The 24911-nt window shown below is 43.1% G+C and overlaps 1 protein-coding gene across 2 annotated transcripts in view; it reads left to right on the plus strand.

The window, feature by feature from the left end:
* The window catches only part of DISP2 (dispatched RND transporter family member 2), a 44885-nt gene extending 21696 nt beyond the window's left edge, over window positions 1–23189 (plus strand). For both annotated transcript variants that reach the window (XM_075927093.1, XM_075927092.1), the window contains exons 3-8: window positions 379–408; window positions 8110–8233; window positions 12642–12757; window positions 13567–13685; window positions 15365–15462; window positions 17202–23189. In XM_075927093.1, coding sequence (XP_075783208.1) covers window positions 379–408; window positions 8110–8233; window positions 12642–12757; window positions 13567–13685; window positions 15365–15462; window positions 17202–20615 — 3901 coding nt within the window. In that variant the 3' untranslated portion in view covers window positions 20616–23189. The remainder of the gene's footprint in view (window positions 1–378; window positions 409–8109; window positions 8234–12641; window positions 12758–13566; window positions 13686–15364; window positions 15463–17201) is intronic.
* The last annotated feature ends 1722 nt before the right edge of the window (window positions 23190–24911 follow it).

A 24911-nucleotide genomic window follows, 5' to 3' on the forward strand; every position in this document is an offset into this window, starting at 1 on the left:
AATTATCAGCTACATTCTTTATACTTGGTGATTTAAACTACAGAGGCAGCTGGTTTTGAAAAGCCCTTGCAGAGTTTGAAGTGCTGGCAGTTAGAAAAGCTGTCACCATCACCATAATACAATGGTGTGTCAGGGAAGGGACAGAATAGATCCTGGTTGCCCTTAAATTCAAAAAGTGATCTTGGGCATAAAAGGTTGGAGACCACTGCACTAGACTGCCTGCCTCAGACCTAAAGCAGTGCCAGCTTTCATCAGCTGGAACTGTTCTGTACAGCTTTCTTGTTTTACATTTCCTGAAAGAGTTAATTTGCTCATTAACAGGACTGCATGCTGCTTCATGTTAAAATAATAAACCAACGAATCTCTTTCTGTCTGCAGACATGACAAAGCTTTCAGGATGCCAAAAAGGTATGTTTAATATCAAATGCTTCCTGTCCTGCTACCCTATTATCATTGCTCTCCTACCCTGCTATTAGGAAACACAGTGTATTATTCCTGGTGACATCCCAGACAGGCACAGCTTGAGAGGCAAGAGCAGAACTCCTCATTAAGAGCTTCCCATCTGTCTGAAAAAAATCTGTTTCTGTTATAAATTTAACCTGCACTCATGAAGAGCTTCATTATCTTTCCCCAGAGTGTGCGTCTTCTCTGGCCCAGCCAACAGCTTTATTTGTTTTTTGTGATTGGTCTAAGCCAAGCCTAGAGGCAGAGGCATAGCGAGGATGTTTTGCGCCCAGGGGCAAAGGCCAAATTTGCGCCTCCCCAATCATTTGTTACTGTGGATCTGTTATTATTTCTAAGTCAGCAAAAAAATAAGAACATAAGAAAAAAAATCACAAACTCTACTAATAGCCACAGATCCTTAGATCAATTAGAAGATCAGTTAGTAGATCAGAGCAGAACTATCTTGATGTCTGGAGTAAGCTGGATGAAACGTTGGACTGAAAAGTCATATACGCATTCAACACCAGAAGCAACAAGACATTACATTTAAAAACTTTTGTTAAGTAAGTTTAATTTTTCTTGCCTTAGCTACAGTGAACTGATATGCATGATCTACATTTGTTAGTCTTTAAAGTGCTACCAGATTATTGTTTTTTAAGTTTTTCCTTTTGTTATAAAGTATCTTTTATTTAAAAAAATAAGTAACCCCAATACACTCACCCCTGCCCAGAGACAGGTACCCCCCATTCCAATACAACACACCTTCCCCAGATCAGGCACCTCAGCCCCCTCCATACCAATGAAACTATAGGTAAATCTCATTAATCTCTGTATTAATCATTTTCTCATTTTTTTTATTTTAACTTTGTATCAAGTCCTTTTAGTTTTGCAATAAGTATTTAGTTTGTTGTATTAAGTCTTTTTATAGAAACTTTGTATACTTTTACAGAACATAGAAACTTTGTATTAAGCCTTTATACATAGAAACCTTATATCTTGGGGTATGTCTACACTACCCCGCTAGTTCGAACTAGCGGGGTAATGTAGGCATACCGCACTTGCAAATGAAGCCCGGGATTTGAATTTCCCGGGCTTCATTTGCATAAGTGGGGAACCGCCATTTTTAAAACCCCGCTGGTTCGAACCCCGTGCAGCGCGGCTACACGGGGCTCAAACTAGGTAGTTCGAACTAGGATTCCTATTCCAAACTTCCACGAGGTGTACAGGGAGTTCGGAATAGGAATCCTAGTTCGAACTACCTAGTTTGAGCCCCGTATAGCCGCACTGCACGGGGTTCGAACCAGCGGGGTTTTAAAAATGGCGGCTCCCCGCTTATGCAAATGAAGCCCGGGAAATTCAAATCCCGGGCTTCATTTGCAAGTGCGGTATGCCTACATTAGCCTCCTAGTTCGAACTAGGAGGGTAGTGTAGACATACCCTTGTAGACTTTTTAGCCCCCCTTCCCTCTTTGCTAAACTGATTATCCTGTTGAATGAATGAGGTGTGAATGGATAAGGCATGAAAGAAAAGCATCTCTTGCAATGGCTGAAGAAAGGTGGAAGCCAGATTCAAGAACAATAAGAACAATGGGACCTGTGAAGTGGGTTCATTGAAAGAAGGCTAGACCTATGGATGCCTTGGGAGTAAGCAGAAAGTTCCTGCTTTTGGAAAGTCCCTCTTTGAAGGTGAATGGGGGTGCATTTAAAAAAAACACCCAGAAGAAGGTGCCATAGATGAATAACTGCATAGGCATATGATGACTCTCTGCATGAGAAGGAAGACACTATACAGCTAGGCTGTGTCTACATTGGCACCCTTTTCCAGAAAAGGGATGCTAATGAGACCAGTCGGAATTGCAAATGCCGCAGGGGACTTAAATATCCCCCGTGGCATTTGCATGAACATGGCTGCCGTTTTTTTCCGGCTCGGGGCTTTGCCGGAGAAAAGCGCCAGTCTAGAAGGGATCTTTCGGAAAATAAAGCCTTTTCCGGAAGATCCCTTATTCCTCTTAAAATCAGGAATAAGGGATCTTCCGGAAAAGGCTTTATTTTCCGCAAGATCCCGTCTAGACTGGCGCTTTTCTCCGGCAAAGCCCCGAGCCGGAAAAAAGCGGCAGCCATGTTCATGCAAATGCTGCGGGAGATATTTAAATCCCCCGCGGCATTTGCAATTCCGACTGGTCTCATTAGCATCCCTTTTCTGGAAAAGGGTGCCAATGTAGACACAGCCCTAAGGGTATGTCTACACTACCCCGTTTCACGAGGAGTAACGGTAGTTCGGAATAGGACCCTAGTCCGAACTACCTAGTTCGAGCCCCGTGTAGCCGCGCTACACGGGGTTCGAAGCAGCGGGGATTTAAAAATGGCGGCTCCCCGCTTATGCTAATGAAGCCCGGGAAATTCAAATCCCGGGCTTCATTAGCAAGTGCGGTATGCATACATTACCCCGCTAGTTCGAACTAGCGGGGTAGTGTAGACATACCCTAAGGTATCTTGCAGTCAACATGGGAGAATTGATCTGGTTCCAACCCTCCCCCACCTAACTAATCTGGCCAGCAATTAGGTGGAACACCTATTTGGCTATTGGTAAAAACAAGGGGTGTGTGTGTGTGTGTGTGTGTGTTTATGTGCAGGGCTCACCGAACTGCAGCGAGCCCCGCTCGCCAGCTGCGCATGTGCAGATCGCCCGAACCTGGCTCTTCCGGGTTGCAATCTACTCACCACGGGCGAGTAGACTGCATTATTTGTCGAGCCCTGATTATATGCATATAAATATTGACTGCTATGTGTATATTACCAATAAATATGGCATTTTACCTTTTCCCCAAAAAAGATCCCATGCAGTACTTTTAAGTACAACACAACCATCCCTGCCCCAGAGACAGTCCCCCCAGTACTCCCAATCCCAAAGGCACTCACCCCTTTCCCCTGAGCCAGCCCCCCCACAGTGCTCCCTGTCCCAATACACTCACCTCAACCCTGCCCCAAAGCCACCCCCCGCATGCATTCCCACCTCCCCCCAGAGCAAGGCACCCCCAGTGCCGGAGGGAGCACTCCCTCAATCAAATTTTTCCCACTCCCTTAGCCTAGCACTGAGGAACATACCTTTCTTCAGAGCACTGCTCCTCCCACCCAGCTGGCTGCTTTGGTTTGCACTTTGGAGAGAGCCAGCCGCAGCAGCACTTTGCAGGCAGCTTGCAAGAGCAGCATGCGCGCTGTCAGTCCCACACCAATCTGGCGCCCCCATGCGTGGCAATTGCCCCCCCACCCCCCGTTCCCCCTTCGCTATGCCTCTGCCTAGAGGACTCCCACTCAAACGGGAGTCAGGAAACTGACTTTCCATGCCACCTTACCCAGGTCACTACACCCAGGCCTGCTGACAGAGCAGGGCAAAGAGGGCAGTTGCCCCAGGGCTCTGGAGCTCCTGGCTCCCTTTGAATTGTAGTCAGAGTGCCACTCCGCATGGCTCTGAGGGCTGGGTGGCACACCAAAGTCTGGGCAATGCTAAGAGCTTAGGGTGTGTCTAGACTACATGCCTCCTTCGACGGAGGCATGTAGATTAGCCAGATCGGAAGAGGGAAATGAAGCCGCGATTAAAATAATCGCGGCTTCATTTAAATTTAAATGGCTGCCCCGATCTGCCGATCAGCTGTTTGTCGGCAGATCGGGGCAGTCTGGACGCGACGCGCCGACAAAGAAGCCTTTCTTCATCGGCACAGGTAAGCCTCGTGAAACCAGGTTTACCTGTGCCGATGAAGAAAGGCTTCTTTGTCGGCGCGTCGCGTCCAGACTGCCCCGATCTGCCGACAAACAGCTGATCGGCAGATCGGGGCAGCCATTTAAATTTAAATGAAGCCGCGATTATTTTAATCGCGGCTTCATTTCCCTCTTCCGATCTGGCTAATCTACATGCCTCCCTCGAAGGAGGCATGTAGTCTAGACACACCCTTACTGTCCTCGGCCCGCCCCTTCCACCCAAGGCCCTGCTCCTTCCTGGGAGCCAACCCTCCCCCCCCCACACTTTGCCTGGGGGCCCCCAGTGGTTGTCAACCTCTGTCTATACCGCTTTGTGCCTCAGTTTCCTTATTTGGAAAATAGGGATAACGTTTACCTATCTTCGCGAAATACTTTGAGATCCATGGATGAAAAGCACAATACAGCTATCATTATGAAATTACTTCAGTAGATTCTTCTGGGTCCTGCATTTCAGAATTAAAGCAAACTGGAAGATTTTCCGACATAAGATTGCTCCCTGTGAGGGTAACAGCAGTAATAGTCTGAGACCTCTGCATTTCCCTATAGCATCTTGTGATGCAGATGTGTTTATCAAGGTGCATGTGGTGCTTCCTAGTTCTTCATGTGTTAATGCACCAGAAACTCTGCAATTAAATTTAAATAACTAAAATGTTTAAAAGAGGTCAGGAACTATAAAATGCAACTCTATGCTGCAGCAACATGGAATCATGTATGATGGAAAAGAGATTTGGACAGTTCAGACAAACTTACAGAAGAAATGTTATATGAGAAATGATAAATAAAATAATTACTTGGTCACCTTATCTCCTGCCCTATGTTTCTCATATTTAAAGCCAAAGAAATGAGAATACTTAAAGTAACACTGTCAAAATAATACTCATAGTTATTTTTAAAAATCCTTTTTGTATAACCATAGCAAAATATTTAATTTAAGGAATACTTAATTTTTAGAATGAATCATTTAATTATCTAACACATAATTTAAAGTATAGCTAATTTATAGTATTTTTTTACCTTTTGTTATTCTTCTAAATATCATGCTTGGGGAAACTTAGCTTAAAGAATGAAAATAGTGCAGGAGGGACCCTTTCTGACTGCAAGAACAAGGCTGTTGCATTTGGATTTCCAGCACTGCAGTGAAATGTAATATTTCTTAAAAATGGTATTATAGAAATGCATAAATTAAAAAAATGAAAACATTTCTGTAATTCCTTTCACAACAGTCCATTAAAAATGTAATTTTGAGGCATAATGCTCATCAACAACATTCCTTTAAACTAACATCAGCAAGATACAAACCATTTTTAACAGGTATTTTTCAGCCTCTTAGTGATGTCAGTTTGTGGTTTACTGTGTATATCAGTTAGAATCCCGAGTGGATCATTTACCTCTGGAGGTTGAGGGACCTGATTTTTAAAAAGTTATGCATCAAATTACCACAGGCTCACACATAAATAGGTAATTTAATAGCTTCAGAGGGGTAGTTGTGTTAGTCTGTAACAGGGAAAACTAAGAAAACAACAAATAGTCTAGTAACACTTTAAAGACTAACAAAACATGTAGATGGTATCATGAGCTTTCGTGCCCATGAAAGCTCATGATACCGTCTACATGTTTTGTTAGTCTTTAAAGTGCTACTAGACTATTTGTTGGTTTTTTTAAGTTTTTCCAGGTAATTTAATGTACACGTGACCATTTGCATTCACAAATTCCTGATTTTGGGGCATTCAAGCTTAATAACTGTCTAAATGTTTAAAAATCAGGTCATAAGTTCTATTCCAGACTCAGTCACAAGTGAAAAAGCAACATTATTTGACACAATTAACAGTCTGGCTGTAAGGGGCTTCCCCCTCGTAACCCCTTGCTCCGCTAGTCCTACCCCCTCTCCTGTGCTCCGTTCCACCTATACTCCAAGTCTCCAATCTTTGTCTGAAGAGTTAGGGGCCCTTGGGGCCAATCCAGTTTGGCAAGTAGAGGTATCTTCCCCTTGCGTGGACTGCTCACGAGGGAGGGTAAGGGGATCCGGGCCCGCCCCTTCTCATGGGTCCCAGCCCAGGGCCCTAAGGACCAATACCCACTTGTGGGGCTCTGGCTACAATGCACCAGTCCTTGGGCTTTTGATTCCAGTGCCCTGCCCTGGGCTACTTTCTACCCCCCCTCAAGTACAGGAAACTCCTCACCTGGTGTTTCCTTCACCTCGGGGGGGCCCTGGCTTGACTTCGCCGCCATCCCATGCCTCCCCCCTCGCTCCAGATGCTCACCCTTTTATCCTTCCCGCTGGGCATCATTCCTTCCGGCCCCTCCCCTCCGACCTTGCATGCCCTCGCATGCTGCCCTCTGGCTCCACCCCCAGCCCTGCCACACATCCCTCCACCAGTCCCAGCTGCTGCCCACTCCCCCGCCTCCCAGCTGACGCCACGACCCAGTGGAGCTGCGGCCACTGAGCAAGCAGCGTAGGTGGGCGGCTTTATGACCGATTCCATGTGCAGGATGGGGATCGGTGCGCGCAGAGTGCGGAGTGAGCTCACGTTGCCGCGGCAGGGCTCAGCTGGCTCAAGAGAAGCATAGGACTGGGCTAGGTCGTATATTACAGATCAGGACTGAAATGCAGAGGCAGAACTCCTGTATGCCTGAGGCCTGTAAACAGTAAATTCATACATACATCTAAAATACACCAGAAACTGTTTGCTAACAGATAGTCCTTAAACTGTAGAGAGGCAGAAATATGACATACCACATCAGATCAACAGCTCTTATGGTCCACTGTCCTGTCTCAAACTGTAGCCAGTGCAAAGTGCTTCTGAGAAAGGTACACAAAACCCCCAGCAATTAGGTGAGGTCTACATTAGAAACATTAGGGCCAACAGACTTGCTGGACCCCTGGGCAAGGTTGGGGGGGCACAACTCCATGCTCCCAGATGGGGGGTGAGAGTGGGGGGAGCCAGTCCTCCATGCTTCCTGGAGTGTGTTCCACTAGCTCTTAGAGCTGCCCGGAGCATGCAGTACGGCACTCCAGCAGCGATTTAAAGGCCCCACGGCTCCAGCTGCTGCCTTTCCTGTGGTAGCAGTGGCGGCCAGGAGCCCAGAACCTTTTTGAATCACAGGGCCCCGAGGCAACTGTCCTATGTAGACATTGTTTATACCGGCAAAAGGCTGCTTTGCTGGCATAATTTATACCAGTTCTGTCAGTTTATGCCAGTATAACTGCATCTATGCTAGGGCTTTTGCCAGTATAGAAATGTTTTTAAAAAATCCCACCCTTAACTGGTATTACTGTACCCACAAAAGTTTCTCTTTTAGACCTGGCCTGAGAGCTTGTCGTATGTTTTGAAGCATGAGGATTTATATCCCATAATTTACCTCCGGATGTTCTTTTTATCCCCATACATTTATAGTTTTCTTTTGAATTCTAGTAAGTTCTTAGCCTCAGTAATATCTTGTGGCAGCAGATTGAGATGCTATTATCTATTGTGTATTCTGTTGAGATCACACACTTCATGCTGCTCCTTGTCAGTTACACACTAGACTGTCTGGCTGTAGATAGTTTCGATTGTGCAATGGGGAAAGAGGAGAACAAAAGAATTAGGGGAAAAAACTAACCTTCCCAAGCGGATTTTTGCAGTTAAATATTTAAAGACACATTTTGCCCAGGGATGCAAGTGCCTGGTTTTTATTGTTTCCAATTGAAAAGGCAGGGAAGTGTAATTACCCAAGTTAATGAGAACTGCATGCTCCATCCAACTGCAGGCAGAATGTGTTCAGTAGAACCCCTGAGCTTTTCAACAAAGAAATACCCAAAGCCCTGATTGCATTATATATGCTTTTTCTAACATTGTGCTGGTAACACAGCATGTTTCATATTAATGTTAAAAATAAGGTTAACAGCAGCTTTGTTTTCTCTTAATTCCAGCTATTCTCAAGTCATTGCTGAGTGGCCCGTTGCTGTCCTTGTGCTCTGTTCAGTGACAGTTCTCGTTTGTACTTTAGCTGGCCTGCTGGTTGGAAATCTACCAGATTTTTCAGAACCCTTGATGGTAAGTCCCTGCAGATGATTTTGGGCAGGCATGTCACATAGGAATATAAGGAAAATCTGTGGAACAATCAGTTATGTTTTCTTCCTACAGTATAAAACTTCCACATTCCCTACTCCTTTGGAAATGAGTGGAAAAAAGGGAAGGCCTTTAAATACATGAGGACATTAAAAGTCTCAGAGGGGTAACTGTGTTAGTCGATAACTTAAAAAACAACAAATGATCCTGCAGCACTAACAAAAAATGTAGATAGTATCATGGGCTTCCATGGATACAACTCACTTCTTAAGATGAATGGAGAAAGGGATGTTTCTTTGTACCTTTGGACCCCTTGATACTATCTACATTTTGTGTTAGTCTCTAAGGGTACGTCTCCACTTGCTCCCTAGTTCGAACTAGGGATGCAAATGTAGGTGACCGAAATTGCTAATGAAGAAGGGATTTAAATATCCCATGCTTCATTAGCATGATCCAAGGGCTTTGGTTCGACCGAACGTGTCCTGGCGCACACTTTCACTTTCAAAACAGCTGTTGAGCGAAGTAACACTCCGGCAAGATCATGCTAATGAAGCGTGGGATATTTAAATCCCCACTTCATTAGTGTGGAAAAAAACAAGCCTTCACTCTGCGTTTGTGAGCAACAAGTAGTCAGAGACAGTTTATTTGAGCAATATTGCAAGGGAAGAAGCTGCTGCTAAGCAGATCATTGAATACAAACAATTATGAAGCAGTTTATATATTGTCCATTAGATATAATAACATTAAACAATTAGTCTCCTTTTCATTATAAACACCAATGGCTAACAGTTATTTTAGTTCCACTCAAATGCTCCTTATCTCAAGGTCCCTGCCAGAGTCAGCATTTTATCCTTATCTCCATATGGAGGCGAGAGGCGAAGGCAGCGTCTTATTACAGCTCTCGCGTTGTCAGGCCACAAACTTAGCCTGACTCTCACTCTCTTGCTAAAAAGACAAAGATGGCTGCACACAAATTCCCTTATTCCCTTTTCCCTGCCTCCACATTAGCAATTTCAGTCACCTACATTTGCAGCCCTAGTTCGAACTAGGGAGCAAGTGCAGACGTACACTAAGGGTGCATCTACACTGCACCATTATTTCTAGCATTATTTTGAAATAACAATGCGAGTATCTACACAGCCATTCCGTTATTTCAAAATAATTTTGAAATAACAAATGGCTTATTCTGAAATCTTTAAACCTATAATGCCTATTCCGAAATAGCTATTTCAAAATAAGGCATGTGTAGATGCTCTACTGCTGCTGTTTCAAAATAGCCCCTCACCAGGACCATTCTACGTTATTCCTCCCCAGTGCCTCCTGGGGCTCTAAATCAAGATAGCACATCTATATTAGGGAAGCCTGCCTCGGACTAATTGTGAGGCTTCCCTGCCGTGTAGATGTGCTATTTTGAAATAAACTATTTTGGAATAACTATTCTGGAATAGCTTATTTTGAAATTAGCGTGCATTGTAGATATATGCTTAGGTGCTGCAGGACCATTCCTTGTTTTATGTGGACATTAAAGTTGTTATCAATCAGTCTCACACTCCTTCTGAATGCTCAGCAGTTTATAGTATCTGCCACCAGAGGAAAAGAAACCTGTGAGGTAAACTAGCACCTCCCTCTCATTCAGTAAAGGCATCTTTGCTTTTTTTTTAAGATAGAGAGGATACAGTTAGGATGGGATGGGAAGACCCTATCACTTTCTCCCCCACACTGAAAAGAATGGGTATATGGATTTAATTCTTTGGGTTTCAGTGCTTGTGTTGCCATGAGGAGACTACTTTACTGATGATGAATTCACTTCTGCTTTGGCCTCACATACTTCCATTACTTCAGAGACTATTTCACTGTTCATTAAAACATTCATCTTGTTATTCAGTCTTAATGTTCCTTTCCTCATTTCCAACATATGTACCTCTTTAGTATCTCCTAAATAGTGCCTCTCCTTTCTGGATGTTTACCCTTGCAAATATTTGTATGTATTTCTACAAATATCTCTCCTCTCTCAGGATATGTCTACACTACAAAGTTAATTCAAATTAACAGACATTAGTTCGAATTAACTTTGATAGGTGCTACACATACAAACCACTAGTTTGAACTTAATTCGAACTAGCGGAGCGCTTAATTCGAACTAGGTAAACCTCATTCTATGAGGACTAATGCCTAGTTCGAAATAAGTAGTTCGAATTAAGGGCTGTGTAGCCACTTAATTCGAACTAGTGGGAGGCTAGCCTTCCCCAGCTTTCCCTGGTGGCCACTCTGGGCACCATCAAGGAAATTCTTCTGCCCCCCTCCCGGCCCCGGAGCCCTTAAAGGGGCACGGACTGGCTACGGTGCCCGTGCCAGGTGCAAGCCTGCCAGCACCCAGCCAGCAGACCCTGCACCTGGCACGGCACAGAGCCACCCACCCGATGTCCCCCAGCCCACCCCCTCTTCCTGGGACCAGGCTGGCGGCTCCCGGGAGCTTGCCCAGGACCGCAAGAGGCGGGCACCTTCCTGGGCTAGTGCAGACATAGTGGACCTTGTCCACAATCTCCGCACTAGGCACAGGAAAGTGGCCGTCTAGGGCAGGATAGCTGCCAGCCTGGCCACCCAAGAGCAGGTTTGCATGAAAATCAAGGGGGTCCACTGAGACCCCCAACCCTGAGCCCTGAGCTTACAATGGCCGTACTGGGTCAGACCAAAGGTCCATCTAGCCCAGTAGCCTGTCTGCCGACAGCGGCCAACACCAGGTACCCTGGAGGGGATGAACCGAAGACAATGACCAACCCATTTGTCTTGTGCCATCCATCTCCAGCCTTCCACAAACAGAGGCCAGGGACACCATTTCTACCCCCTGGCTAATACCACTCCATGGACCCAACCTCCATGAATTTATCTAACTTCTCTTTCAACTCTGTTCTAGTTCTAGCCTTCACAGCCTCCTGCAGCAAGGAGTTCCACAGGTTGACTGTTTGCTTTGTGAAGAAGAACTTTCTGTTATTAGTTTGAAGCCTGCTACCCATTCATTTCATTTGGTATCCTCTAGTCCTTCTATTATGGGAACTAATGAAGAACTTTTCTGTATGCACCCTCTCCACACCACTCATGCTTTTACAGACCTCTATCATATCCCCCCTCAGTCTCCTCTTTTGTAAGCTGAAAAGTCCCAGTCTCTTTAGCCTCTCTTCATATGGGACCTGTTCCAAACCCCTGATCATTTTAGTTGCCCTCCCCTCTCCCACCTTCTCTCCTCCCCTCTCCCACCTCCTTTTCCCAGTCTCCCCCCGTTTCGTTCAATAAAGAGAGTTTCTATTTTTGACCACACGTGTCCTTTATTTTGTACATCAGGAAGGGGGGCTAGGGACTGGTAAGTGGAAGGATGTGAGGGAGAAATGGGGTACGAGCCCCTGATAAGGAGGACTGAGGTGGCTCTGCGGGCTCCTCGGGGTGGAAACTCTCCTGCAGCCCCCCGATTGGCCCCCCCCAGATGGCAGCCTGTGGCAAGTGCAGCCGGGCTGATGGCCAAGTGCTGTGATGTGCCGAGTGTGGGCACTGAGGGCACTCCAAGCTAGGACTGCTTTGCAAGCAGGGAACCCTGAGAACTGTCTGTCCGGGATGAGGGTTGGGTCCCTTTAAGCACAGCCCTCGGCTAGCCTGAGGCAGCAGCTCCACGCTCTAAGTCCTCATCTGATGCCCTGCCGGCACTGCTTCTGGCCAGCCTTAACCTCGGTTCAGGGTCCACTCAATGTGGACATGCTAGTTCGAATTAGCAAAATGCTAATTCGAACTAGTTTTTAGGTCTAGATGCACTAGTTCGAATTAGCTTAGTTTGAATTAACTAATTCAAATTAAGTTAGTTCGAATTAGCGCTGTAGTGTAGACATACCCTCATTCGTATCCCTTCTACCTTAAAAAAATCCTTTAAAACCATGGAAAATAGCATCTGAATCAGACAGGCTCTAGGATGAGAAAAGGGATAACTTTCCAGGAGAGAGAGAGAGAGAGAAGAAAATCATTCTGGTCAAGGTTTCAATATGGACTATAGATTGTGTAGAAAGGGAAGAAAATAAATCCTACTTTTGCAACTATAAATTTTTGATGATGTCCCTTACCTAGAAAGGAAGAGAAAAATCCTGCTTGGCCTGTTCAGGATGAACTGTAGGTATCTCATGGCTGACCCAAAAGGAAAGGATAAATAATATTTCTGTAGCTTTGCATATGGACTATGCCCCCCTTTCTACAATAAATTCAACTTGTGTGTGCCTCAAAAGATGTGATTAGATTTTACTAATCACAGAAACATTCTGCATCTGACAGACATGGAGGAGGTGGGTTAAGAAAGGTCAAGCTAAATGAAAGCCCAAGTCTGACAAATTAATAAAACCCTTTTGCTTGACTATAGGGATTTGAGCCTCGAGATACTGATATTGGCAGAAAACTCATTGTCTGGAAGAATGTACAAACCCATACAGGCTATAAGAAGACCCTATCGCTTTCTCCCTACACTGAAAAGAACAGGTATATGGATTTAGTTCTTTGGGTTCCAGTGCTTGCAATGCCATGATGAGACTGCTTTACTGTTGATGTGACAACTTAATCTGGTTACAGATGAGCTATAAAATCATTTACAAACATTTTCAAACATCCCAAGACTAAATCCCTTTTTCAAAAGTGAAGTATTTATTTAGGAGCCTAAATCCATTGGCTATCAATGAGACTTGGATTCTTAAAATCACTTTTCAAAATAGGAATTAAGATCCTAAGGATATGTCTACTTTGTAGTGCTTGAACTGTGGGTCTAAAAATTGCATCATAGACATTTGTGCTGAGATTGGAGTCTGGATTCTGGGAGCCTCTCCTCTTGCAGGGTCTCAAAGCCTGAGCTCCAACCCAAGCCTGAATGTCTACACTACAGTTGTATAGCCCCACAGCCTATGAGCCTGAATCAGATGACCTGGGCCACCATGGCAATGCAATGAGTCTTTCATTGCTATGAAGTCACTTAAGTCACTAAGACACTTATGAAAATGTTACCCACAGCTTTAAGCAGCTGCAGAGATAATTGAATGAGTCCTAACAGGAGTGATGTGAGATCTAACTTCACTCATGATTGCAAATTGCTGCAGTCAAACCTGTACAACAATCTAATATCTAACTCCTGATTCAAACCATGACCTCTTTTTAGGCCAGTGACCACTTCAGTTGCATTCTGTCTCATCAACGCACATTTGCATGGCATGACAACCCTTGACTAATCAACCATAGGATTTGTAAGAAAATGTTGAATCCTGCTGTTCCATACAAGGATAATTTTGATCTCTTGATAGCTATGGTGACATCGGTATTAACAGAAGGCAGAGATTTATCCGTAGTGAACAAGGAACAAGAACACGGCGAATGGTGGAACAAGACTATGGAAAGGACAGTTTCTTTTGTGGCCCGCCAGGTGACTGAAGTCTTAATATAGACCTTCAAACTGTAACTACCAAGAAAGAGGGGATGGTGGGAAACTTTGCAAGAGCAGAAAGAGATATGATATCCAGGACATGTAGAAGTGTTCAAAAAATGCCCGATAAAGCAGTCAGTCATGATACAATTCTGTGCTATCTAATGTATTCATGTAGTGATCTTGCAGCACTTGCAAACATTAATTCATTAAGCCTTCCCATTTATCTGTGAGCAGAGCTAACTGAAATTTCAAAATTAAAAAAAAATCTTCCTAAAATTCTTTGAAAATGTTGAAATGACAGGAAAGTACCCATTTTATCTCTGGGTTTCACACTCTTCTCTCCTTCTTCTTTCCCAATTGGAACAGTGTGCAAAAAGTAAAAGAATGAAAATAACACTTTGCCTCAATTAAATATTTTTCACACTTTTCCAATAGGCAAAAGTAAATAATAAGAGCAAGTGGGGGTTTTCTCACTTCCACTCCCCTCTATGCACTACCTTTTTTTATTAAATAAATGGAGGAAAGCAATGAAGAAAAGGGGGGACTACACCAAATATGCAAAAGAAAAATTTAATTTTGGTTTTAAATTTTTGTTTCAAATGTTTTTCAGCAGAAATTGAAAAACAAAAAAAATCAAATGAAATGAAAAGTGTTGGTTTTTATTTTGAACTTTTTTTGAACAAAAAATCAGATCTGAGTCAATTAAGTATTCCAGTGTACAGATGGGGAAACTGAACACAGAGAGATTAAGTGATTTGCCAGAAATAACATAGGTGAGTAGAGTTCTGGGAATAGCATTTAGATTTTCAAATTCTCAATTGCTTGCTTTAAATCATCTACTTAAGTAAGTGGTTCAGCCAATGGAATACAATGGAATTCTCAGGGCCTCAATCTTCCATCCTCCTTACCCCAATCCCCTGTACAGATTTTTGTCAGGAAGTAGCAGCTGGCCTGAATCAAATCCACAATAGGGATACTTCTACACTGCACCGTTATTTCGAGATAACTAGCATTATTTCAGTATAACAATGCAAGCATCTACATAGCCATTCCATTATTTTGAAATAATTACTAAATAATGGACAGCTTATTCCAAAACATGTACACTTCATTCTATGAGGAATAACACCTATTCCAAAATAGCTATTTCGAAATAAGGCATGTGTAGATGCTCTACTGCTGCTATTTCGAAATTACCCCTCACCAGGACCATTCTACGTTATTCCTCCCCAGTGCCTCCTGAGGCTCTAATTCAAGACAGCATGTCTACATTAGGGAAGCCTTCCTCAGACTAATTGTGAGGTCTCCTTGCAGTGTAGATGTGCTATTTTGGAATAACTATTCCGGAATAGCTTATTTCAAAATTGGCGTGCAGTGTAGACGTATCCTTGTTTCACTGTAAAGAAATTAAATTCACAAGTGAAAATTATAGTGATAGAGTCGCATGTCCCTTCTTTCCTGATCCTGACATAGATGGAAAGTGTGGTGGAGCAGAGGTCACATGAGGCAATTTGCACATTTTATTGCCCTGTCATTCATCAAGATCCATAAACTATGTTGTTCCATTTCAACTGATTCTCAGTAGGAGTTACATACAGCACTATTTTTTAAGAACATTGTAACTATTTTAAAAAGTTACCTAACTTCAGTTACCTAATGATATTTCTGGGTTTTAGGAAAGAGTTATTCTCAGCTGGTGTTTATGTCCACAACTGCTGGGAGCTTGTGGAACTTGCAAGCCATTCAGTCCATGTGTCAAATTGAACAGGACAAGGTTAGTAATGCCATGGGGAATATACACACATGCAGTCTCATTTCAATGTACTGGTTTAATCATTGACTAAAAGCTAGCAAGAAAAAAATCATATAAAAGATAGAGTATTTTTCATCTTGGAGAATGCCAGAAGATTTTACAGGCTTATAAACAAAAGAATTACTTTAGCCCAGAGGCAGTTGCATTTTAGTGGTAGGTGAAGAGCGATAGCTATTTTATAGTACACACACAAAGCTTAGGCAAGAAACTGGTGATAGCATATCAAACAGAAACTATATAGAATATTGGGAGATGTAATGTAATTACCATATACTGAGTCTAACACCCCACACACTGCAGTGAGAAGGGCCATATAAACAGAAAGATCAGATGAGATCAACCCCACTCGCCAACCCTCTGTCTTTGGGAGTAAGCAAGACGCCCTCCCTCCCACGACAACCCCGGTCTTTCACACACACACCCAGCTGCAGCCCTGGGCCCTTGGCTCCCCATCTCTCTCCCCAGCCCCACCCCCCCACTCCCTGGCCTCTTATTCCCCCCATTCCCCTCCCCCATCACAGCCAGCCCTGGCCTCCTCCCCAGCGCCCCCCAGCTCTCTCCTGATCTCTTGGGCCTCCCATTCCCTCCCCTCCAGCCACAACCAGACCTGACCAGCCCCCCCAGTCTCTCGGCCTCCCTCCAGCCACCAGAGGAGGGCCAGGGCTAAGCCAACAGGTGGCAGGGGTGGAAGCAGCAACTCCTTGTGGTGCTGGGGGCTGATGTTCCAGATCCCAGCAGGGAACAGCCACCTCTGACTGCTTAGGCCAGGCATGCTGGAGCTGCCACATGCCTGGAGTTCCAGCCTGGAATCCTCCCCTTCCCCCGCGAAAGATTAACACACTAGCACCGGCTTCCTTGGTGAGAACAGGGAGAGGAGAAAACTCCAAGGCCCCACACAGAACTTGGCTTGCGGAGAAGTGCAAATGCTGCTGAGGGGAGGGGAGGGGGAGGGTTCTTATTCTACAGTAATAGAAAGACATAGCAGGGTACTGGACAGTGAGTGGGAGACAGGAGTTTCAATTAGGGCTAGTTTATCAGTGATAAGAAATACCAACAGACAGTGTGCCTGAAGTGTTAAATTTGAAGGGGCTAAGAAACCTTTCCAAAGAAAAAGATGTTTGAATATATTCTCTGTGAAAGTGCCAGGCAAAAGAGCTCCCAAGGAGGGAGAGACTAGTATCTGCCCTATGCAATTAATAGGGAAACAGTGTTAAGGCTTGAATAGATCATGGTGGAAGAGAATCTGTAGCACCATACTTCCTGCTTTTGTCTTTCACGGAATGTCACTGAGGTGCAGAAAAAAAGCACTTAAGAGAAAAGGAGTAAAGGGTGTAAAAATTATCATCATAGTGGTCCTAATCCAGAGGGGACTAAATATAAAATGAGGAAAGCTGCTGTCACAAGTAGTAGTAGGACAGTGGATTGAAGAAGGGTCCCAATTCCTAAATCAGTGCAAGAAATACATAACTGAGGCTACTTATTTACTTTCATTTGGAGAAAGTGCTGCCCAAACATCTTGTTGCAATGGTTACAGTGTATTGTATTTTGTCAACAGAAAGTTGAGGAGCCAGGGTTTATAAACATGGGGAGGACAGGATAATTCCTGTGAGAAATTAAACACTCTGATGTTTAAAGGCAGTGGTGTAAAACATTTTATAGCGAGAGTCTAATCTGATGTTCTCCTCTTGGCTGTTTTTCAGATCCGCTCACATGTTCATTTTGGGAATCTCTGTCAACGTACTGAAGGCAATGACTGTTGCCCAAGCTGGTCTCTAGGTAACTATATTGCTGTCCTTCACAACAAGTCATCTTGTCTGGAGATTACTCAAGCAGATGTCTCCCACACTTTGGCACTCCTCCGTTCCTGTGCACCAGACTACCACAAAGGCATCCTTATTCCTTCTTGCATAGGTTCCAGGATTGGAAGAGAGAAACACTCTCAGTGTGCCAAAGTACCAGAAAAATGTACCCGGTTCAATGGTATTTACCAGCTTCTTCACTTCTTGGTTGACAGAGACTTTCTCAGTCTTCAGACAATGGAATATCAAGTGCCATCACTAAAATACAGCCTTCTGTTTTTGCCCACAAAGAAAGGAGAATCTATGATGAAAATCTACCTGGACAACCTTGAGTCGTGGGACCTGTTTGATAATTACACCACAATCACTGGAATGGACCTAGGTCTTAAACAGAAGCTATTCCAGCACTATCTTTTACTGGATACCATGTATCCAGTCCTGGCAATATTAGCTATTTTTCTAAGTATGATTCTTTATTTACGTTCAATCTTTATTACTTTTATGGTCCTTATAACTGTTGTCAGTTCTTTGATGATATCCTTCTTCTTGTATAAGGTGGCCTTCAGATTCACCTACTTCCCTTTTGTAAACCTAACAGCTGTTGTCATTCTCAGTAGCATTTGCGCCAACCACACTTTTGTGTTTTTTGATCTCTGGAGCCTCAGCAAGAGCCAGAATCCTTCTGCAGGCCTCCTACAGTGGATGAGCCAAACTATGCATCACTTTGGGTATCTCATGCTGGCATCTTCCTTTACAACAGGTGCTGCTTTCTATGCCAGCTACATGAGCAATATTATTGCCATCTGCTGCTTTGCCATCTATATGGGCACCTGTGTATTGGTGAATTTAGTATTCATGGTGACTTGGCTTCCATCCTCTGTTGTGTTATATGAACGCTACATTGCAACAAACTGCATTTATAAACCTGAAGACCACTGGAACTATAGTGGGCATAAAAGAATTATTTTCTCTCTCCATCGTGTGCTCAGGGGTCTCCAGAATACCTTGTGTGAAACCTCCAAGCTATTATTTGAGAAGCTTCTTCCATGTGGTGTCATAAAGTTCCGGTACATTTGGATCTGCTGGTTTGCAGCCTTGGCAATAGGGGGTGCCTACATTTCCTGTTTTAATCCTAAACTAAAACTTCCCAATTTAGAGATGCCATCTGTCCAGATGTTTAGATTAAGCCATCCCTTTGAGAGATATGATGCAGAATACTGTCACCAGTTCATGTTTGAGAGACTGGAGCATGGAGAAGGACAACGCATGCCCATCACTTTAGTTTGGGGCATACTGCCTGTGGACAATGGGGATCATTTCAACCCTAAAAGCAATGGCACACTGGTGAAAGACACCACATTTACAATTCAAAGTCCTGATGCTCAAAACTGGCTCTTGGCATTCTGCCAGAAAGTGAAGAATCAAACTTTCTACTATTCTGATCTGGAGCAGAAATCTACAGTTTGTTTCATGGAGGAGTTTCACACATGGATGGACAGTCGCCAGTGCTCCCAGCAAGATCACAGCTTCAACCTCTGCTGTAATCACTTCCCCTTTCCATATGGAAGTGAAGTCTTCCTGCACTGCATCAAAATGATGATCACAGAACAAGGCAGAGATGGGGCTGAAACCTATGACTTGGGTCTTAGATTTGATGGGGAAGGAAACCTAGTTGCCTTGGTACTACAGTTTCAAACTATTTACCATTACAGCTTCAACTACAGCAAAGCCAAACAATTCTACAATAAAATTGGCCACTGGATAACAGAGGAAATGAAGACTGCCCCTATTGGGCTTCAGAATGGATGGTACACCAGTAAACTAGAACTATATAATCTCCAGCATAGTCTTAGCACAGAGACAATGGTGGTCATAGGGCTATCTATAACCATCTCTTTTGTAGTGCTGCTGCTCACCACCTGGAATGTCCTTCTCAGCGTGTTCTCTGTCACAGCTATCACAGGCACTGTCCTGGTAACTGTCGGACTTTTGGTCCTATTGGAATGGCAGCTCAATGCAGTGGAGTCTCTCTTCATTTCAGCAGCCGTGGGCCTCTCCACTGATTTTACCGTGAACTACTGTATTTCCTACCACTTGTGCCCACATTCTGATCGCCTGAGCCGAGTGGCCTTCTCTCTGAAGCAGATGAGCTGTGCCACTGCTATGGTGGCATCTGCTTTGTTTTCTGCGGGTGTCATCATGCTGCCTGCCACAGTTCTGGCATACCGGAAGCTGGGGATCTTCATAATGATGATCAAGTGTATCAGCTGTGGATTTGCCAGCTTCTTTTTTCAGTCTCTATGCTGTTTCTTTGGCCCAGAGAAGAACTGTGGTCAGATCCTTTGGCCTTGCACTTATGCCTTGAAGGACTACTCTGATGACTCCAGGCCGAATGGAAGTTTTACTTGTGGGGGAGGAGAGAAGCAGACCAGATTACGGAAGGTGCAGGAGTCTAACACTGCAAATGAACAGTATGAGCTCCAGCCCTTGGCCAGAAAACTTAGTGACAGTTTTGACAACAGCACTTCCACAAGCAAATTGTCTAATCGTCCTTCTGTCTTGTCTGAAGACATACAGCTCCAAGATAGCACGTGTCCCAGAATAGGAATCCATTCTTCTCTTGAAACAGACAGGCAGAATCTGCAGGAGACTCTATTGGGCCACCACGTAGACCTTTGTCAGTGTCCCGCCTTGCAAACATCTTCTCCTTACAAACATGGCATCTCAGGAGCAGAAGCAGAAATTCATAGAGAAAGACTCTGCAGGGATTGTAGATGTCAAAAATATGGTCCAAAAGCCTGGGATGGATACATGCTGGACTATCTGAATTCAGATGAAGGACAGTTAAATAAATCTCAGTGTTCTAGAGATACTGTTCAACAACACTCAGATTATACCTCAGAAAACAGTAATCGCCCTGAAGCTGAAATTTACAAATTTCACAGAGGCCTTTGTTCACATAGCAGTTCTTTTAATGTGCTCGATGTCTCCAATGAGACATCTGTCAGTGATTTTGAGCAGACCATAAAATTTGCTGAGTCAGCTAGTTCTTGTCCAAATGTCCTAGATGTGTCAAATTCCAGCTGTGCAGCAGAGAGAGGTCACCTGAACGGGAAGAGAGATACCCTGAGGCTGGACCTGAGAGAGACCGTTTTTGACATATCTCCACCAGCATCACAGCAAAACAGCTCTTCTTGGAAAAACCGACTGGGATTAGGGAGTGAAGAACCAGTTGTTCTACCAAACAGTCAACCAGACATGCCTGATGTTTGGATCAAACGATCCAGTGCACAAAATTCTGGTTATAGCAGCTGAAATTTCCTAAGAAAGCAAAACTCAATTACAAAATAAAACAGTTTCCTATTTGCACTGTAAATATAATTATTTTCCTTCTTTCCTTCTTTGACCTACGGATATTTCAGCTGCAGAAATGTCCACATTTTCAGAGAGTCAGCAAATCTAATACTAAAAAAGATGAAGATTAGAGACAATTTTTAATGCATTAAAAATCTTTTCTTTCCAGCAGCCTGTGCCATATTCACAGTTGTACTGTCTGACTGCGTGTACAGTGATTAGGTTTTGTTTTCCTGCTGAGTACAAGAAAGAAGGGAATAATGACTAAAGAGGTGACGCTCTCTAGATATTTAAAGACATAAATCCCATGTATAAAATATATATAAAATTGTTAATCACTGGTATTTAGCTAATGGCTGGAGAGAGAACTGTTGAAAAAGAATGCTTTCCTGTATTTAGCTAATGGCTGGAGAGAGAACTGTTGAAAAAGAATGCTTTCCCGTTGAAGTAGATCTCTGTTTTTATTAGCAGTCCAGTTTTACAAATTTCCCTAAAGAAACTGTATTCAGATATTTGTTTAAATCTGTTTTTCAACTGATGTGGTCTGTTTCTCTTCAATGAGAAGACTATAAAGTCCAGTCCCAAATATCTTTCAGATCAGGATTTCAACTGGTTTTACTGGAGGGAACTCCTTCTGATACTGTTTTAGCGTGGGATTTTCCTTGACAGAAAGACATCTCCTTGTCCTCTATAACTTGGGCAGCTTGTGTTTCACGTTCAAAGCTAGTTTCCCAGGCAAAAATGTAAAAATATTTTAAAAGTTGGCATGTCTGCTTAATCTTGAATTTTACTTTTCTCTTTACCATAAAAAACCTTTGTCTTTCTCTGTCACAATAAGAAAAAGCTTTCTCTCTAAAAGTCACCATAAAAATAAATATTTATGAAAAACTTTCCTGAACACTGTGATACATTGTGCCTTTGCTAAGAATATTGTAGTTTGTTTTCTTTATGTTATATGTGGCTAATGTGCTTTCCTATGAAATCAGCAAGAGGAAATTTGTACCTCCCAGCTTACATCAATTAACATATATACTGTAGCTATCAATTAATTCCCATTAGGTATCTGGGAAACTCATCAAGCTTGGCTGATGCAAGTTAGCAAGAGCTAAGAAATTTTTAAAAAGCAAGAAATTCAAACTGGAACACTGGACCTTCTGGTTTGTATATAATAGCATTCAGTTTTCCAACTTGATTTTCTTATGTTTGTCTAGATCCCCTATAGGTAGTGAAGATCAGTCCCTTTAGCACCTAGAACTTGCAGTTCAGTGCTACAGTAATAAATACAAAAAGTGACTTGAGAATACATAGTGTCTTCATTATTCTGTAAATGGGGACCTCATATTGTTTGCAATGATTTTTTGCCCACATGAAAATGATGTTAGCAAATATAATACAAGTCCTCAAGGAAGTCAATGACAGATTTTACAAATATCTCTTTTTTGCCCATATCACTGTGCAAATGAGGCAAGTGGCAGGGGAGAGGAGGATGGGAAAGTAGAATCATCTGATTGAAATATAAAACTGTGGTCCTAGTTCTGCAAACTGATCTAAGTGAGAGGATTTACACCTGCACAGATCACCTTGCATAATTAGGGCCTAAGGGAAGAGCTGATTGTGCAAAAACATCCTTTAGCAGTATCTATTAGTGCAAAATTACAGAGAAATAAAGTCTCACGGGGTAGCTGTGTTAGTCTGTATCTGCAAAAATTATGAGTCCTGTGGAAATAAATAAATAAATAGACAAACAAACAAATAAATAATAGTTAATAACTAAATGTAATATTTCAATTAACTTAGCAACAGTTCTATTATATCTTCCTGTAAGAGATAACTCTTATAATTGTAACAATAGCCTGATGAAACTAGTAACAGCAAGGCTGGTCTTGGCTCAGTGGGGGCGGGAGGGCAGAGGGGGAATCAGTATATCTGTGTTCTATCACAGGCACTGATTCTTCAAAGACTTACATACTTTAAAAATGGCAGTCATTCTAATGGTATGTCAGAGTATGAGATATCCTTGATCAGAAAAGTTTATCTATCAGATATGGGTACAAGAAGGAAGACAAAAACAAGATAAATATTTAGATGTATGGGAATGCTTTATATTATGTATTTAGAAAAATAAAAAGTAAGACTATCTAGTTATCCTCTTTCAAGAAATGAAGCAAAGCTTTGAGTTCCAAAGAGTTTGTAGTCTCTTTGAAGGCCAATAAGCTAAAGGATATTTGGGGAAAAAAAGATTTGGCTTACTTATTAAAAAGAAAGAAAGTGATAGGGAGAGGTGTGTCAGAAAAATCTGATCAAGTTCTCTTTTTTAAGTAGGGGGTTTTCCAAAATACAGTTATATGTCTGTCTGTGACACTTTTTAGGGGCAATCAGCAGCCACAATGCAATTTTGGATGTGTTGAGTTTCCATTACAAACCTTATTACTTGGGATTTTTTAAGTACTAAAGTCCACAATATGTGCTTCAGCCTTAATTGATCATGTTCATGCCTATATATTCATATCTGTGAGTAGTGTACCTTTATTTTTCACTATTTGGGGAGTGTGAATATCACTGTATCTGTTAAAATAATTTAAAAATAAATAGTTAAAAAAGATGGTTATTGTTGTCACATATAATAAACATTTTCAACACTGGTACCTTTGAAGGGACTTTTTCCCACATCAGTGCCCTGTGCCTAAAGCTGATCAGAAGTATTTTTATCAAAAGTGTTTTGCTGGGAAAAGCTGTTTTGACAAAGCTTCTTTTCCTTCAAAATTGTATCAATTTTGATGAAATTTTACACACAAATTTTCAAAATGGAAAAAAAATCATTTTGCAAAAATTTCTAGATTTTGTTTAAAATTGTATTGTATTTTCTTTGTGCATTATTTTTGTTGTTTCCTGACATGTCAGTAGTAGTAGTAGTGCACAATATATTAGTGCATGTAGCATATTTATAGTAGTGCATATTATGCACTACCAGTGACATGCATAATTCAATAGTTGAAATGTCCTCTTATGTCTGAAATCATTAAGGGCAGCTGTTTAGGGATGATCAAAGTATTTGCTGCTTGTGTTAGAGTAGGGGCAGGCAAGATATGGTCCACGGGCTGAATCCAGCCTATCAGGCCTTTTGATCCAGTCCACAGCCTACCTCTACAGCATAGAGAAACAACACTCAAAATGGCTGGCTGCTCCCTGTGGCTCTCTGCACTGCGAGGATGGAGGGAGGTTTCATGCACTACCCTTGCCCCAGCAAGATCTCTCAGGCTATGTCTAGACTGCAGGCTTCTTTTGGAAGAAGCTTTTCTGGAAGAGATCTTCCAGAAAAACTTCTTCCGAAAGAGAGTGTCCATACAGAAAAAGCGCATCGAAACAGCGATCTGCTTTTTCGAAAGACAGCATCCACATTCATTGGACGCTATCTTGCATTTCAGTTGTGATTACTATGGACGGAGTGGGCACCAGGGCACCTGTGTTATTTCCTGGAGGCCTCTTCTTTCAAAAGAAAACCCTCGTCCCCGTCCACACACACCTTTTTGCAAAAGAGCTCTTTCAGAAAAAGGCTTCTTCCTTGTAGAAAGAGATTTACCATTGTCAGAAAAAACCCTGCATTCTTTTGACTTTTTGTGAAAAAGGTATGATTGTAGTGTTTTTTTTCAGAAAAACTGATGTTTTTCCGAAAAAACTCTGCAGTGTAGACATACCCTCAGGTCCTCTTGGCCAGAGACCAGCCAATGAGAGCTGAGAAATATTGTCAGGGAGTGGGGGGGTAGTACAGTTCAATTTCTCAGCTCCCATTGGCTGGTCTCTGGCCAAGAGGACCTGAGGGTATGTCTACACTGCCAGTAGGAGCTGAGCTATATTTCTAGGTGCATGAGCAGTGCAGAGCCACATGGAGTGGTCTGGGGCCGCTGGCCCACAGGGAAGCCTGCCTGAGAGTATTTCTGGTCAGGATCTGCTTAGGTAAGCACCTCCTGGCCAGAGCCTACCTCTAGCATCCCACCCCCTCCCATGCCCCAACTCCCTCCCCTACCCCTTTTGGACCCTGCATCCCAATCCCTGCCCCTGGTCACAATCCCCTCTTTCATCCAAACTTCCTCAGATCCCACACTCTTTCCTGTACCCTCAGTCTTCTACCCCAAGCTCCTTTCTGCACCCAATCTCAGTCCCAGACACTGCACCCCTTTGATAGAAAAGTGCAGCCCTTGACCACTTACCAAAATCTTGGAGTGCCCCTCCCCCCCACTAAAATTATTGCCCACCCTG

This window comes from Pelodiscus sinensis, chromosome 4 (genome assembly GCF_049634645.1).
Source record: "Pelodiscus sinensis isolate JC-2024 chromosome 4, ASM4963464v1, whole genome shotgun sequence".
Taxonomy (NCBI): domain Eukaryota; kingdom Metazoa; phylum Chordata; order Testudines; family Trionychidae; genus Pelodiscus; species Pelodiscus sinensis.